Source organism: Bacillus rossius, chromosome 2, assembly GCF_032445375.1.
Source record: "Bacillus rossius redtenbacheri isolate Brsri chromosome 2, Brsri_v3, whole genome shotgun sequence".
In the NCBI taxonomy this organism is placed as follows: domain Eukaryota; kingdom Metazoa; phylum Arthropoda; class Insecta; order Phasmatodea; family Bacillidae; genus Bacillus; species Bacillus rossius.
In genome coordinates this window covers 76,731,998-76,745,268 of record NC_086331.1, presented here as the reverse complement: position 1 = coordinate 76,745,268, position 13,271 = coordinate 76,731,998, and the positions used below count along the sequence as shown (strand labels likewise).

Below are 13,271 nucleotides of genomic sequence, written 5' to 3'. Positions count from 1 at the left end.
TTCACAAATCCTTGAGGACAACTTCAGCGCCACAAATTGAATTTAATGTTTACTACAAATAAAAAGAAAGTGCGGAATACTAAGACGAAGGCATCATCCAGACACCATTCCACTCCTAACCATCACCTTAAAATGCACGACCGGGCAGAATTTCAGTCTGTCACAGAATTACAGCGGCGAGGAAACATTTCGCGTCCCTTTTAACCAATTCTCTTCCCCCAAAACCCCTACGGTGCAATCTTCCTGACGGGAAGTTTTTTTATTGTAGTTTCCAAACACGAAATAATATTAAAACAACCCGGCCGTGTGGCCGCGCACTGTGATGCCCACGTAGTCGGAAAACTGTCCGCAAGATTGCGGCACTCGCCTGCGTAGAGCGACTGCGCGCAACCTGCGCTCTCAGCTGGCATCGAAGAACAGTAAACCAAGCCTGCACCGGATTTCTCCAGACTCGGCGCACAAAAACGTATCAGCTGGCCTGGCTGAAACGCGGGCACGCTCGCGCACCCAGACAAATGCGTGCAAGGCTCGCATTCTTTCCAGTCCAGCGGAGACCCTAATTACCTCACACGTGTTACCAAACCTGAGCTTGATGGAAACAAAGTCCCGAACAAGAGAAAAGATATAATTTTTTTCCCAATTTTAAGAAAAAAATTAATAAACCACTGATAAAAAAAAGTATTTAACCCCGTTACTACACCCCGGGTGGCAGGAGCTTGTGTCCCACAAGCTTAAAGAATGCTTGGGAATACTTAAGTTCACTTCTTAAAGTTTAAATGTTTTACAAAAAGAGTGTTGTTTCTATAATTCTTATAAGACATATATATGTGATCAGTTAACATTCATAATTTCAAAATAGCATTTACAGTGTTTGGTGTTTCGCATACATACCTACAACCTTTAAATCCTCCGATAACTTTATGATAATCCTCTCGGGTGACAACTGTAGCATACATAATCTTACATTCTATCACTACTTAGGACAGCAAGCTGCCAGGAAGGAGACGGTGAAGAAATGCATTAACTCAGGGCAGAGACAGGAACAGACCTCTCAACTTTAAGTTGCAGAATCACACCCCGACCCAAGTTCTGCCTCTCCCATTTAGCCCATCTTGATGTCGTTCGTCCCAACTGCCTGTCATCCAAGGTACACGAAGCCCGAGCATTATTCATTCACAAAACACATGCACAGCATCAGGATTCACACAATTACAAAAAATAATAACACAAAAAAAAAGGAACTCACAAATTTCAAAGTAAGAGTGTACAACTTAGTGTTTCATGTTATATTAACAAGGAGTATTCACAAACAAACAATTAAATGACACTCTTACGTCGTTGATGTATTTTTATCTGTTTATCATCAACTAGACAAGAGACTATCACAACTAAAAAACAAGAAGGGGGGGGTCATACCAGGTATAAAAAAAATTACTAGGTCCCATAATACTTCAACCCAAGTAACTACTACTTCAACAAAATCACAACTCATCAGCAAAATTAAAATCTAAAATAGCCAACCCATATTTCTCAGATAAAAGGATGAGGTACCTAAGAGATAAATAAAAAAAACTTGAATTGCGCCTACATGCATTCTGAAAGTTCTTAAGGTTCATAACTGAACTGGCATTATCTTGCTCTACATTTCTTAGAACGTCAGATCAGTAGCTCCCAACTACTGATAACTCTGTCTTCATGGCGAATGATCACTGTCCTCGGTCATGGCCACTCCCAAACTGCACACAACGATTCGAAGATAGGGGCTCCAGCCAGCAGCAATGGGTAGGGGATGGTTAACAGAGTACTTTTCCCCTCATCTTAAACGTTCGTATCTGGCTGTCACTTAACAAAGCGCACACCCTCCGAAATCGAACTCTGCGAGCCCTCATCAAAAGTCATTTTCTTCTGTAGAAACTAAAATTTGGTAGCAACAGTCCACCGCTTCACATTGGAACACCTGTATACAAGTTTCTCTGTTGACGATATCCATCTGTTTGTCTTCTTGAATTTATGGGGGAGGGGGGGGGGTAAGAAGTTGAAAATGGGAGTAGGAAAAGATTCTACCCACATCCTCAATGATTAGCCATGTATTCCTAATACATATTATTATACCTGGCATCATCCCTCCATCATTATTAGATTCATGGATTAATCAAGAAATATAACAAATATTTATGGAAGCATGTTCATTCTGTTCGACATCAAATAAAATTCCAACTCCCTGATCATGTTTTACATGAAACTAAATCGTTAAATACTTATTATCAAAAACACAGATGGTTACTTTAAATTCATCACCAGTTTCACTGGATAACTTTGCTAAACAACAGTTATTCATTGGCTAGTATTTCATTTAATTCTACCTTTCCACTGGTAGAAGGGACAGAAGCTGCTACTGGAGCTGATATCTCTGCGGGTTTACTGAGGGGTTTCAGATTCCTCAGATATTTCAATAACAGAAATAATAACATTAAATATTACTAACAGAATAAAGAAGGTTACACTCATTTCTACACCAAGTGTAGTAACAATATCCAAGGGGATGCTCTTGGTAGCGTTCCCATCCCTAATAGATACGGATTCTTTACAATAATCAGTAATAGGACATTACTTACAATTGAAATAGCAATACTCTGCAAGCTCTTAGTAACAAATCTAGGTATTTTTTATGGGTCCCTTAAGTGAATAGGGTCTAAAGGAGTTGCTAACTTGGACAAAGAAAAATTTAAATGCGATATAATAGCTGGCCAGTTTTAGTCTATACAATCCTTTAAAGATTGAAAAACTGTATGTGCAGATGTAGGTTGAGGAAAAACTTGCGTAATTACATGTACTACTTGAAATTTGGAATTGGTTAAAGAATCGCAAGGGTACAATTCGTAAATCTTAAGTTCTTGATTTAAAAATAAATTAGCCACAAAGTACTTCTACATCCAAAGCTCCGAGGATGTCTCTACTTCTTAAAAGTAAAGACATTATTATTATTTTTCATACACTGTAACTTTAATTTTCTTGAAGGGATCGTTATGAAGTAGCGTTCTTGTCCTGCTTGGGTTATCATCAATTGGTGTCTGGAATGGAATCGAAAAGCACATGTTTCACTAAGGTTTTCTACAGTAATCCCCTGAAAAAGAGCCTTTTGAAATAAGGCGCTACCCAGGTTGTCTCCAGAGAGCTGGGAACAAAACAAAAATTGTCTTCAAAGCATCTACAATTCAATAAATTTCTCCCTTGGATAGTTATTAAATAGTCGCCATCCACCGCCAGAAAATTTGGAGCATGGTCCAGATGACTGGTCGAATTCTTCCATTGGAATGGGACTGCGACCAGCTGAAACAATCTCCAACTGGAATTTCGTCTAACAATATAAATTTTAATTTGAATGTACCAATTCTCCTTGTGGACTTGACATCTACAGATGGTAAATTAAATAATTGTTGCACTTCTGACACACTTAATGGCAAGGCATAACCATCCCTATTAAGAATTACTTCTAACATGTTTTAATTGTTCTTTCAACTGAGCTGGTGTAACTACAATTACGGGTATATTATTTGACTGGCACTGGTACAGAATCTCTAGTCATGTAAATGTATTACCTTCTTTGGCTAATTGAGAGGCCAACAGTACCTGAAATTGAAATGAATGCCCTATGTCTCGAACCATTCTTTAAAATTTAGTAGCCATAGCTTCCCGAAGGTCTTTTATGTAATTTGTTAAATTCGTGAATTTTTATTCTACTCTTTTTAGAACTCCTGTCATTCCTTCATTAATAACAAAAATAGTGTTGCTCAAATTTTACAAGAGCCTCAAGAATGTTTAAAATTTGTGATTCCTTCATAGTTACGTGTTATGACATTTTTGTTGTTAATTTAGAAAAATATTATCCAATTGACTATTCATGGGGATGTTACAAAACCATTGAAAAAACTCTCCGATGAAATTTAACACTTGTTTTTCCTTTACTTGGGATTGGAAATCCAGTGAATTTTCACCTACTGCTTCATTTAATTTATTGATTAAATATCAGTATAAATTAAGTTATGTTTAATTATTTGAATATAACACACCAATCTCGTGAATTATTTGAAGGGCAAGAAATGATTACTTTTACACTATCCTGGATATCAGCTAATTGCATAGGCCAGGACACTTTAAAATGCACTGAAACCGATGAAATGTAACATCAAAAGAAAATAATATTGGGACTTAGCCAAAACTAAAACATTAATGTTTACCAACTCAAACAGCTAAACTAAGAGAGATGGCACCAATCATAGGACCCGGCATCTCTTGATATGGTTTTCTCATGACTTTCTGAAATCACTCCAGACAACTACTGGAAACTTTACATATGTAGGTCCTTTCCGAATCAATGTCTTAATATATCTGGTCAGTATCATTGTGAGTTTACGTCTATAATGACTTCGTCTACAAGACGCTAACAACACCCCTTCCCCTTTTATAATTTTCAAATCCAAACGTAAAAATAAATCAAGCGACACTTAATTTTATGTGCATAAGCATTTTATGCATTGACTTATATTTACATCAAATAAGTCAGAGCTACGGTTTATTTGATTAGAATGAATATTATAAAGTAACAATTTATTCGATAAATACGAAAACTGTAGCAAATTTCAGTATACACAACATTTTAGAAAAATGTTTTTTTTTTTTTTTAATTGTTGCTTCAGTTGCAGTCTGGTTAAATGTTTTTATCAATTTAAAGGACTTCAAAAAATGTATAATATGTGAGATGCCTAGATAGTTGTATCGGTGACTTATAGAAAAGTTATATTTTTAACAAAGAGAAACATGATTTGTAATAAATGTACAAGAATCCTCCTAAAATTGTGTGTATAGGACGCAGGTGTACTAATCATACGCCGGGTAGGCGTCCGCTAGAAAGGGCTTTCAGCTTTTATTCTGTGATTGGTGCTTGAGTCTTTACTTCTCAGAGATCAAGAATACCGACACGCGCAAACCATGGTTAAGCAATAAGCTGAAATATTGAATGCTAAACGAAGGCCATAAAGAGGGAAAGGGAGTAGCAGGGATCTGCAAAAATTCACTGTATATTCTGGCACCAGTATGAACTCCAAATCAATTTAACCCAGATGAGTCATTTTCTAATATCCATTGGCTTCTGCCATAAGTCAGATTGCATTTGATTGGGCCATTTGAATGTGGTAATATGTTTATTGGTTTCTTGTCGTTCGGGGAATTTTAATTCTATTTAATTTTTATTGAAAACACATTTCAAATGTCAAATGCTATGAGTTCCAGTTGATATCCGAAAAATAATGTTCATTAATACCCCCCAAAACATTTTGGCGAATATAATGTTTACTTCCCATTATCATAAAATTCTATCATAATTTCATGTATTATATGTTTGGATTCGATTATTTTAAGTAGTACAAAAATATGCTTTCAGTGATCATTAATATTTGCATTGTTCTGTCAAACTATTTTTTTCAGTAATCTCGTTGATATATCAGTATTTTAAAAATTAAATAATTATTCAAACAAGATATGACATCAAAACATAATAAAATATAATGATTATTTTTTTAATATTTCTGTATTGTTAGTATTTTACTAAATTATTTGGCCTTTTTTTAAATAATTGATATGTACAATTTTGAAAGACATGTATAGTTTAAACGAAAATACTAATAATATACACATATACAAATACAAGTATCGGGTTTTGTTTTTAAAATATTGTAATTATTTGTTGAAATCACAAATGTCCAAAGATAGTTCTGCGTACCTTGGGTGGATTTGAGGCAGGTTTGCGCTGATTTTTATATAGTTTAATATCAAATTCTTATTAGTTGCAGTCCATAGCTCTTAAACATACTCTAATGATCTGATCAGTGATTAATTTCAATGAAATGTTAGTCACTGAAAAGATTATTATGTTAGTGGTTAGTGACGGGTTAATATGTAGACTTCTCTATGAAACTAATATGAAATTTTTGGGAAATAAACAAATAAAGAAATGATAACCATTAAAAAAAATCTATCTGTAGGTTTCCACTGATTCAAGTGATGCAGTTTCAGAATATTCCGTTTAAAATGTCACAGACTTGGAGTAGTTTGAAATATTTCAAATTTAGAGCAAATAAACGGTTATAAATTACTGTTTGTACGTACATTTAACGATGAGTAGTACCTCAAGTATGCCAATTTCTTTATCGATGCAGACTTTTGAATGTTCGTATAAAAATGTATTGTTTTGATTTCTGTGTCTTGTGCTCTGTTGCAAAAAGGCTTAGATGCACATGAAAGGAACAAAAGTATGTTTTCTGTGGATTTATAAATTTTTAAACTTTTTAATATGATAAAATAAGTTATACCAAGTTGTTTTTTTGTTGTTGTAGGTAATAATATTTACAAAATTTCCATAGCATAACTAATATCCCTGGATGATTTGCAAATATTATTTTATATAAAATTTTAATAAAATCTATAGCAGTTTAGGTTGGAATGTAAAGCATTGCGCTGTACCTGAGCTCCTCCATCCTGGCGCTGGACTGGGCCCCCGTCTGGCGGGGGCTGGCGGAGAAGCGCTGGCACCGGCAACTGGGGGCTTGAGGGGAGACGACCGACGAGGTCCCGGAGTCACATCATCAGCTTCCTGTCGCAATGGATGTCCGCTAAGTAAGTCGCTTTCCCAGCATTTCTCTCCACATGGTTTTCACTGCACGTACAACATTCATTTTTATGAATTTTAATTGGCTTAATGACATTCCACTTTTGACAACAAGGTCACTAAGATAAGAAACACTTGATACTATGCGACTAAACATTTCCTAATTTGTTCTATTTTCCTAACCTCTAATGTTCCTCATCGGAGTTATGTAGTTTGTGACGACCCTAAAAGGCCACTAACGTCATATTATGTCTACGAGGGTGATGATAGCGATGAAGACTATCACTCTTAAAGAGAGGATGGCTCTAAGAGTGAAATTTGCTCGCGAATAACTGGTTTATTTGCTTCTGTGCGCCAGGCACTGCACTCACATCCATAGTGCAAGTCTACAACATGTCTCTAAGGTACCTACCAATTCACCGTATTATTGAAGACTGAATATTAAAATTAATGGATACCTGCGTGGCCTTATACTACTTACAATGCTATTTAGCAATTTTTTTCTGTCCAAAAACATCTATGAATATACTTCTTTCAGACTTTTAAGTGTTAAACAAAGGAATGTTGTATAGGTAACAACACCAAACAAAAATTGTACAGGCCAGTCCAAGAGGTTTTTAATTATATTAATATAGACCTTAAAAATACATCGTTATATTAAAATCTATAATAGATTGCATACCAATACTCATTTGAATGTCCTTATTCGACACGTTCTGAAGGGTGAGAAATCAACAACAATAAAACATTAATACTATCAAATCATAAGCAATTCGTACGGAAGGCGGCCGCCTTTGTACAGAAGACCCACACTAGTTTGTGTTCAAGTGAGTGGTGTTTTCCTGGTGCCAGAAAATAATGTCAATTGGGCAGGTCTCTCGCTAGTCGTTATAAGACAGCCCTTAAAATGACGTGTTACCACTATGAGCTCTGCATGCCTTTTGCGACCCAGCCAGGTGACTACCTCAGAAAGCCATGGGAATTGTGAACAACTGCGTTTTCCACAACAATAAAACTGGAGCTGAAACTTGGCAAAGAAATTCCAAGTTAACGGCAAATCTTCATTTAGAAGAACCCCAGCGAACACGAGCTCTGGCGGACCTGGTTGCAAACCCATATTAAAGTTTTTCAGTTTTAAGTTCTACTTTTTTTGTGGAATTGGTTTGTTTGAGCTTGTTAATGTATGTTTTTATATTGTGTTTGTGTCATTCTGTAAATGCCCTCCAGCTGTAGAATGGCACGTAAAACAAACCAAATAATTTAAAAAAAACTTTTGACGGCAACATGTTTCTACATTGGATACAATTATATAAAAACTGTATGGAAATGGTTATTTACATTATTTAGAACTCAAAAAAAATTAATTTTTTGTCTGTTTATATGTTTTTCTGTCTGTTCAAGCATCAATCGAAAAATATTTTGAAGAACTTTATTTCATTAGAATAATCTTTATCTTACTTAAAAAAGAGGTTTGAATAATTTCAGAATTATAGCCCTTAGAGGGTGAAAAAAGAAAACATGTTATTAAATTAATTATATTTCTAAAACTAATTAAGATATAGAAATGATATTTGGTACCAATAACTAACATACAAAATCAATCAACCAAATTTTTAAATGTTGTGAAAATCAACTCTTAAGTGCTTACAATGGGGTAAAAAAATATCAGTAGTATATAATAGTTCCTCCGGGGACTGGCTTCTGGCTGTGATGCCTGTGGAGCCGACTGCCATCTAGGATTTGTGATGTCATGGCGGCAAAAATTCCTCAAAAATGACTCAAAATGACTCAAGAAATCCCGTTTTAAGAAAAAATTTCCCGTTTTCAAGGGAAAAATTCCCGTTTCGTGGGAAAATTTCCTGTTTAAGTCCAGAAAATACCTGTTGATCGAAAGTGCCTAAAAGTGGCTTAAGCATCCTTAACTCAAGACACCGTTAAGCCGCTATCAGGACTTGACCCCGGCGGCCATTTTGGATCCGCCATCTTGGATCCGCCATTTTGGATGACGTCATTTTGTTTTCTCGAACATTCCGGCGATTTGTTTTCCGCCATATTGGAGTATGACGTCACCGTTGCAATTTTCGTTACGCCCGCCATCTTTAACATTTTTATTTATTACGACACGGAGCTCGGAGTCCTCGGTTCGAACCCGACGAGTGCAAAAAATAAAAATGGCGACCGATCCTTCCTCACAGTGGCTGCAGGCAGACTAACTACCACCACTTTTTTTCAAAGCATATATATCGCCAGTGAACATGACGTCATGTCAGCCATCTTGAAAATCCGTAATTTTAATGCTAGAGATTCGGGAAAAAATTTAAAAAACATTTAAAAAATTAATCAACCTAATTAAACAATAAAAAATCCTTAAAACCACCGTTGCACTATTGGTGACGGCCGCCATCTTGAAATCACCCGTTGGAGATCACCATCTTGTTTTCGTCCACTAGAGTGTGCTGATACCATGTTAGTATAAATATCTGGTCACCACACCTTTGACCTTGACCTTGAAATTCAACCTTGACCTTGAACTTTGACCTTGACCTTGACCTTGAAATTTGACCTTGACCTTAAAATTTGACCTTGACCTTGAAATTTGACTTTGTCCTTGTCGACCATCATGGATCCGACATTTTATGTTCAGTACATGCTACCAGGAGCTACCACCTGCTGGAGTACGCCATCTTGTGTGTGTACTTGTATTATAGAGTACATTTCCATCTGGATAATTTTATTCTAACCCGCTACAGTGCAGTTATAATTTATTACGGAGGTGCCCCCGCCATCTTGAAATTCGGCCACCATCTTGAAATCATGTAATAATGTAGCTAGAAAAGCGGGAAAAAATCCAAAATTAATCAAAAAAATCACTCATTAACTTACATATTAATTCGATCCGCTCCAGTCCTTGGTTCGATCCTCGATCGATGCAATAATGTTTAATTTATGAAAAAAAATAATAATTTCAATAAACCATGTTCAACATTCTTAAAGAGACTTTAAATCCTCTACTACCATCATCCTATCAGACATCAAGACCACCATATTGGAAATTCGTAATTGTAATGCTAGAGATTCGGGAAAAAGTTCAAAATTCATTAAATAAATTTGTAACCTATATGATAATTGATTAGATCGACTAAGGTCCTTGGTTCGATCGCTGGCCGATACAAAACAACTGTAATTTAAGTACCAGAAAAGTGTAAGGTTCGAGAAATAAAACATCACAGAGTCTTTTACAAACATAATATTTATTACACAATTTCTATCCTACTACAGAATCACTTGCGAAAGCCAGCAATCTTATAAACATTAAGCCCTGCATAGACGTGCAACGACTACTTCTTAGCTCCAACAGCTCCAAATGCTCCAAATGGCTCCAACAGCTCCAAAAAGGCTCCAAATGCTCCAAAATATTCCAAATGGCTCCAACACCTCCAAAAAGGCTCCAAATGCTCCAACAGCCTCCAAATGCTTAACACAGCTCCAACAGCCTTCAAATGCTTAACACACAGCTCCAAATGCTCCAAATGACTCCAACAGCTCCAAATGGCTCCAAATGCTCCAAAAGGCTCCAAATGCTACAATAGCCTCCAAATGCTCCAAAGGCTCCAAGTGCCTCAAATGGCTCCAACAGCTCCAAAAGGCTCCAAATGCTTCAAAAAGGCTTCAATAGCTCCAAAAAGGCTCCAAATGCTCCAACAGCCTCCAAATGTTCAACACAGCTCCAACAGCCTCCAAATGCTCCAACAGCCTCTAAATGCTTAAGACAGCTCCAAATGCTCCAAATGGCTCCAACAACTCCAAATGCTCCAAATGCTCCAAAAGGCTCCAAATGCTACAATAGCCTCCAAATGCTCGAAAGGCTCCAAATTCATAAATGGCTCCAACAGCTCCAAAAGGCTCCAAATGCTTCAAAAGGCTCCAAAAGCTCCCACAGCACCATCTTCAATTGGTTCCAACTGATTCCAATTACTTTTCTTATCGAACTTGGCATGATTACTGACATGGCTTTATTAGTTTACATTTTGACTGGCAGTGGTAATGCTTTTTACACCTTTGAGTTATAAGTTTTATTTAGAAATCAGATTTCGATAAATGGTAGATACCATCTGGAAAGAAAATATATTAATTTATCTTCAAGTTTATACACATACAAAATAAAAACGAAAAAAAAAAAATACAAAAACAAAATCTGGCTTGTACTAGAACTCTAACTTTGCACATCAAAGAGAAGTTCACAAGCTAGCAGAATGTTTGTATTTTCAATTTTTTATTATTTCTTTTTGTAATTTTATGATATCAAAGAAAACTTGTGGTGGTTTTCTCCGTGTGCTTCCGATTATTCTTGTCAATATTATGGTGGTTTTCTCCGTGTGCTCCTGTTTAATCTTGACAATATTTTGATGGTTTTCTCCGAGTGCTTCTGATTATTCCTGACTAGACATCTGATGGTTTTCTCCGAGTGCTTCTGATTATTCCTGACTCGACATTTTATGGTTTTCTCCGAGTGCTTCTGGTTACAGATGAGAAATTGATCTCTGCATGAAGGATTTTTTTTTACTTAATGAGGCATGTCATTTTATTCAAGGTTACATGTAATTAGTGAATTTCTGCTACTTAACCAACACTTTTAATATTTTTATCAGGTGGAAATTAAAAAAAAATATCATTACTCAGTCAAATAATAATCTCTGAGAAATCTAATAAGCACTTACAGGAAGGACGAACTTCCTTCTCCTTGGAGTCTAGCGAAGCCATCCTTCTTTTGCGCTCGTTAGTGAGCATCCCGCATCCCGCATAAAAGAACTAAATAATATTTACCTGCAAGTAACATGTGGCGACATCTGATGTTGAAAAGCAGAACTACTTGCATCAATTTGCTTTGCATTAGATAACTTAATTCTCTCTGATGAAATAATTAAAAAATTCTATTTAAGTAATATATTTAATTTAAAACTCTTAGTTTGCATCTGGCATTAGTCTCAGTAACTCATATGAATCCTGATTCGGAATTTGTTGCTGTATCAAAACGTCATCACTGTAGATACTGTAGCAAGGTGTTTACCTTGAAAAAGAATGCTAAACGACATGAGAGAAGCGAGTGTAATTTGGGTCCATGTCAAAAACCATTTCATTGCAGTCAGTGTCAGTAATCCTTTGGTAGAAGATATTACTTGGATAGACATTGCAAGACCTGTACAATTAAGATGAATAAAGATAACGAAGCCTGGGCTACAACATCGCGGAAGAGGAACGAAGGCGAAAAAGCTAATGCTAAAATTACTGATCTAGATCAAGATAATAATTTAAAATTTAAAACAAACGAAGGAAGTTGTAACCACATTATAAATGAAAATATATTTACTCCAATATCTAGTCGTCTCCATGAAAATGTGAAAGATGGAGAACCACCTGAAGCTTACAAGGAAGAAGACTTTGATGAATCATCTGAAGCGGGCATGATTGAAGATTGTGGTGACACATCTGAGGCTGACATGATTTAGTACTGTACTGAAGCACCTAAAGCAAGCAAGATCGGAGACTGTGATGGCGGCCTGAGACCAAAACGATGGAAACGACGTAATAAAATAAATTATCCTGATCAAGTTTGTGATGCTGACATGATTGAAGACTGTGGTGACACATTAGAAGCTGGCATGAACGAAGACTGTGCTGACACATCTAAGGCTGCCATGATTGAGTACTGTGCTGAAGCACCAAAAGCATGCAAGAGCGAAGACTGTGATGGTGGCTTGAGACCAAAACGATGGAAACGACGTAATAAAATAAATTATCCTGATCAAGCTTGTGATAATCACTGGCAAAATGACGAAAGTGACCTCATGGTTGGTGTTGAAACGATAGACACCAGAGATAATAATATTTATTATAAACATGCAAGGATGATGAACGAAGCAGAAGAGATTTATTATACCTCATGGGAAGATCCTAACATATTGGTTGACAGGCTACTACTACTACATGGATCGCTTTGTGCAGGAAACTATTCGAACATTAATGAAATATCCTTCATACTCAAAGAACTGAGGGAAGCTGGCTACATACAATAATGGCTTAAATTAAAAGTATGTGTATAAACTTGAAGATAAATTAATATATTTTCTTTCCAGATGGTATCTACCATTTATCGAAATCTGATTTCTAAATTAAACTTATAACTGAAAGGTGTAAAAAACGTTACCACTGCCAGTCAAAATGTAAACTAATAAAGCCATGTCAGTAATCATGCCAAGTTCGATAAGAAAAGTAATTGGAATCAGTTGGAACCAATTGAAGATGGTGCTGTGGGAGCATTTGGAGCCTTTTGAAGCATTTGGAGCCTTTTGGAGCTGTTGGAGCCATTTGGAGAATTTGGAGCCTTTCGAGCATTTGGAGGCTATTGTAGCATTTGGAGCCTTTTGGAGCATTTGGAGCATTTGGAGCTATTGGAGCCATTTGGAGCATTTGGATCTGTCTTAATCATTTGGAGGCTGTTGGAGCATTTGGAGCCTTTTGGAGCATTTGGAGCCATTTGAAGCTGTTGGAGCCATTTGGAGCATTTGGAGGCTGTTGGAGCTGTGTTAAACATTTGGAGGCTGTTGGA

General features: G+C 36.3%; 1 protein-coding gene across 14 annotated transcripts in view; it reads right to left on the bottom strand.

The window, feature by feature from the left end:
* Nucleotides 1-13,271, bottom strand: part of LOC134529384 (basic salivary proline-rich protein 3-like) — a 342,223-nt gene that overhangs the window by 78,807 nt on the left and 250,145 nt on the right. For 13 of the 14 annotated variants that reach the window (XR_010074557.1, XR_010074554.1, XR_010074556.1 and 10 more), the window contains exon 11: nt 6,520-6,649. Coding sequence is in view for 9 of the 14 variants with exons in the window: in XM_063363394.1 (XP_063219464.1) it covers nt 6,520-6,649 (130 nt within the window). In the remaining 5 variants the exon portion in view is untranslated. Of the gene's footprint in view, nt 1-2,940; nt 3,072-6,519; nt 6,650-13,271 lie in introns of those variants that run through there. The other variant, XM_063363398.1, reaches the window with a different exon arrangement.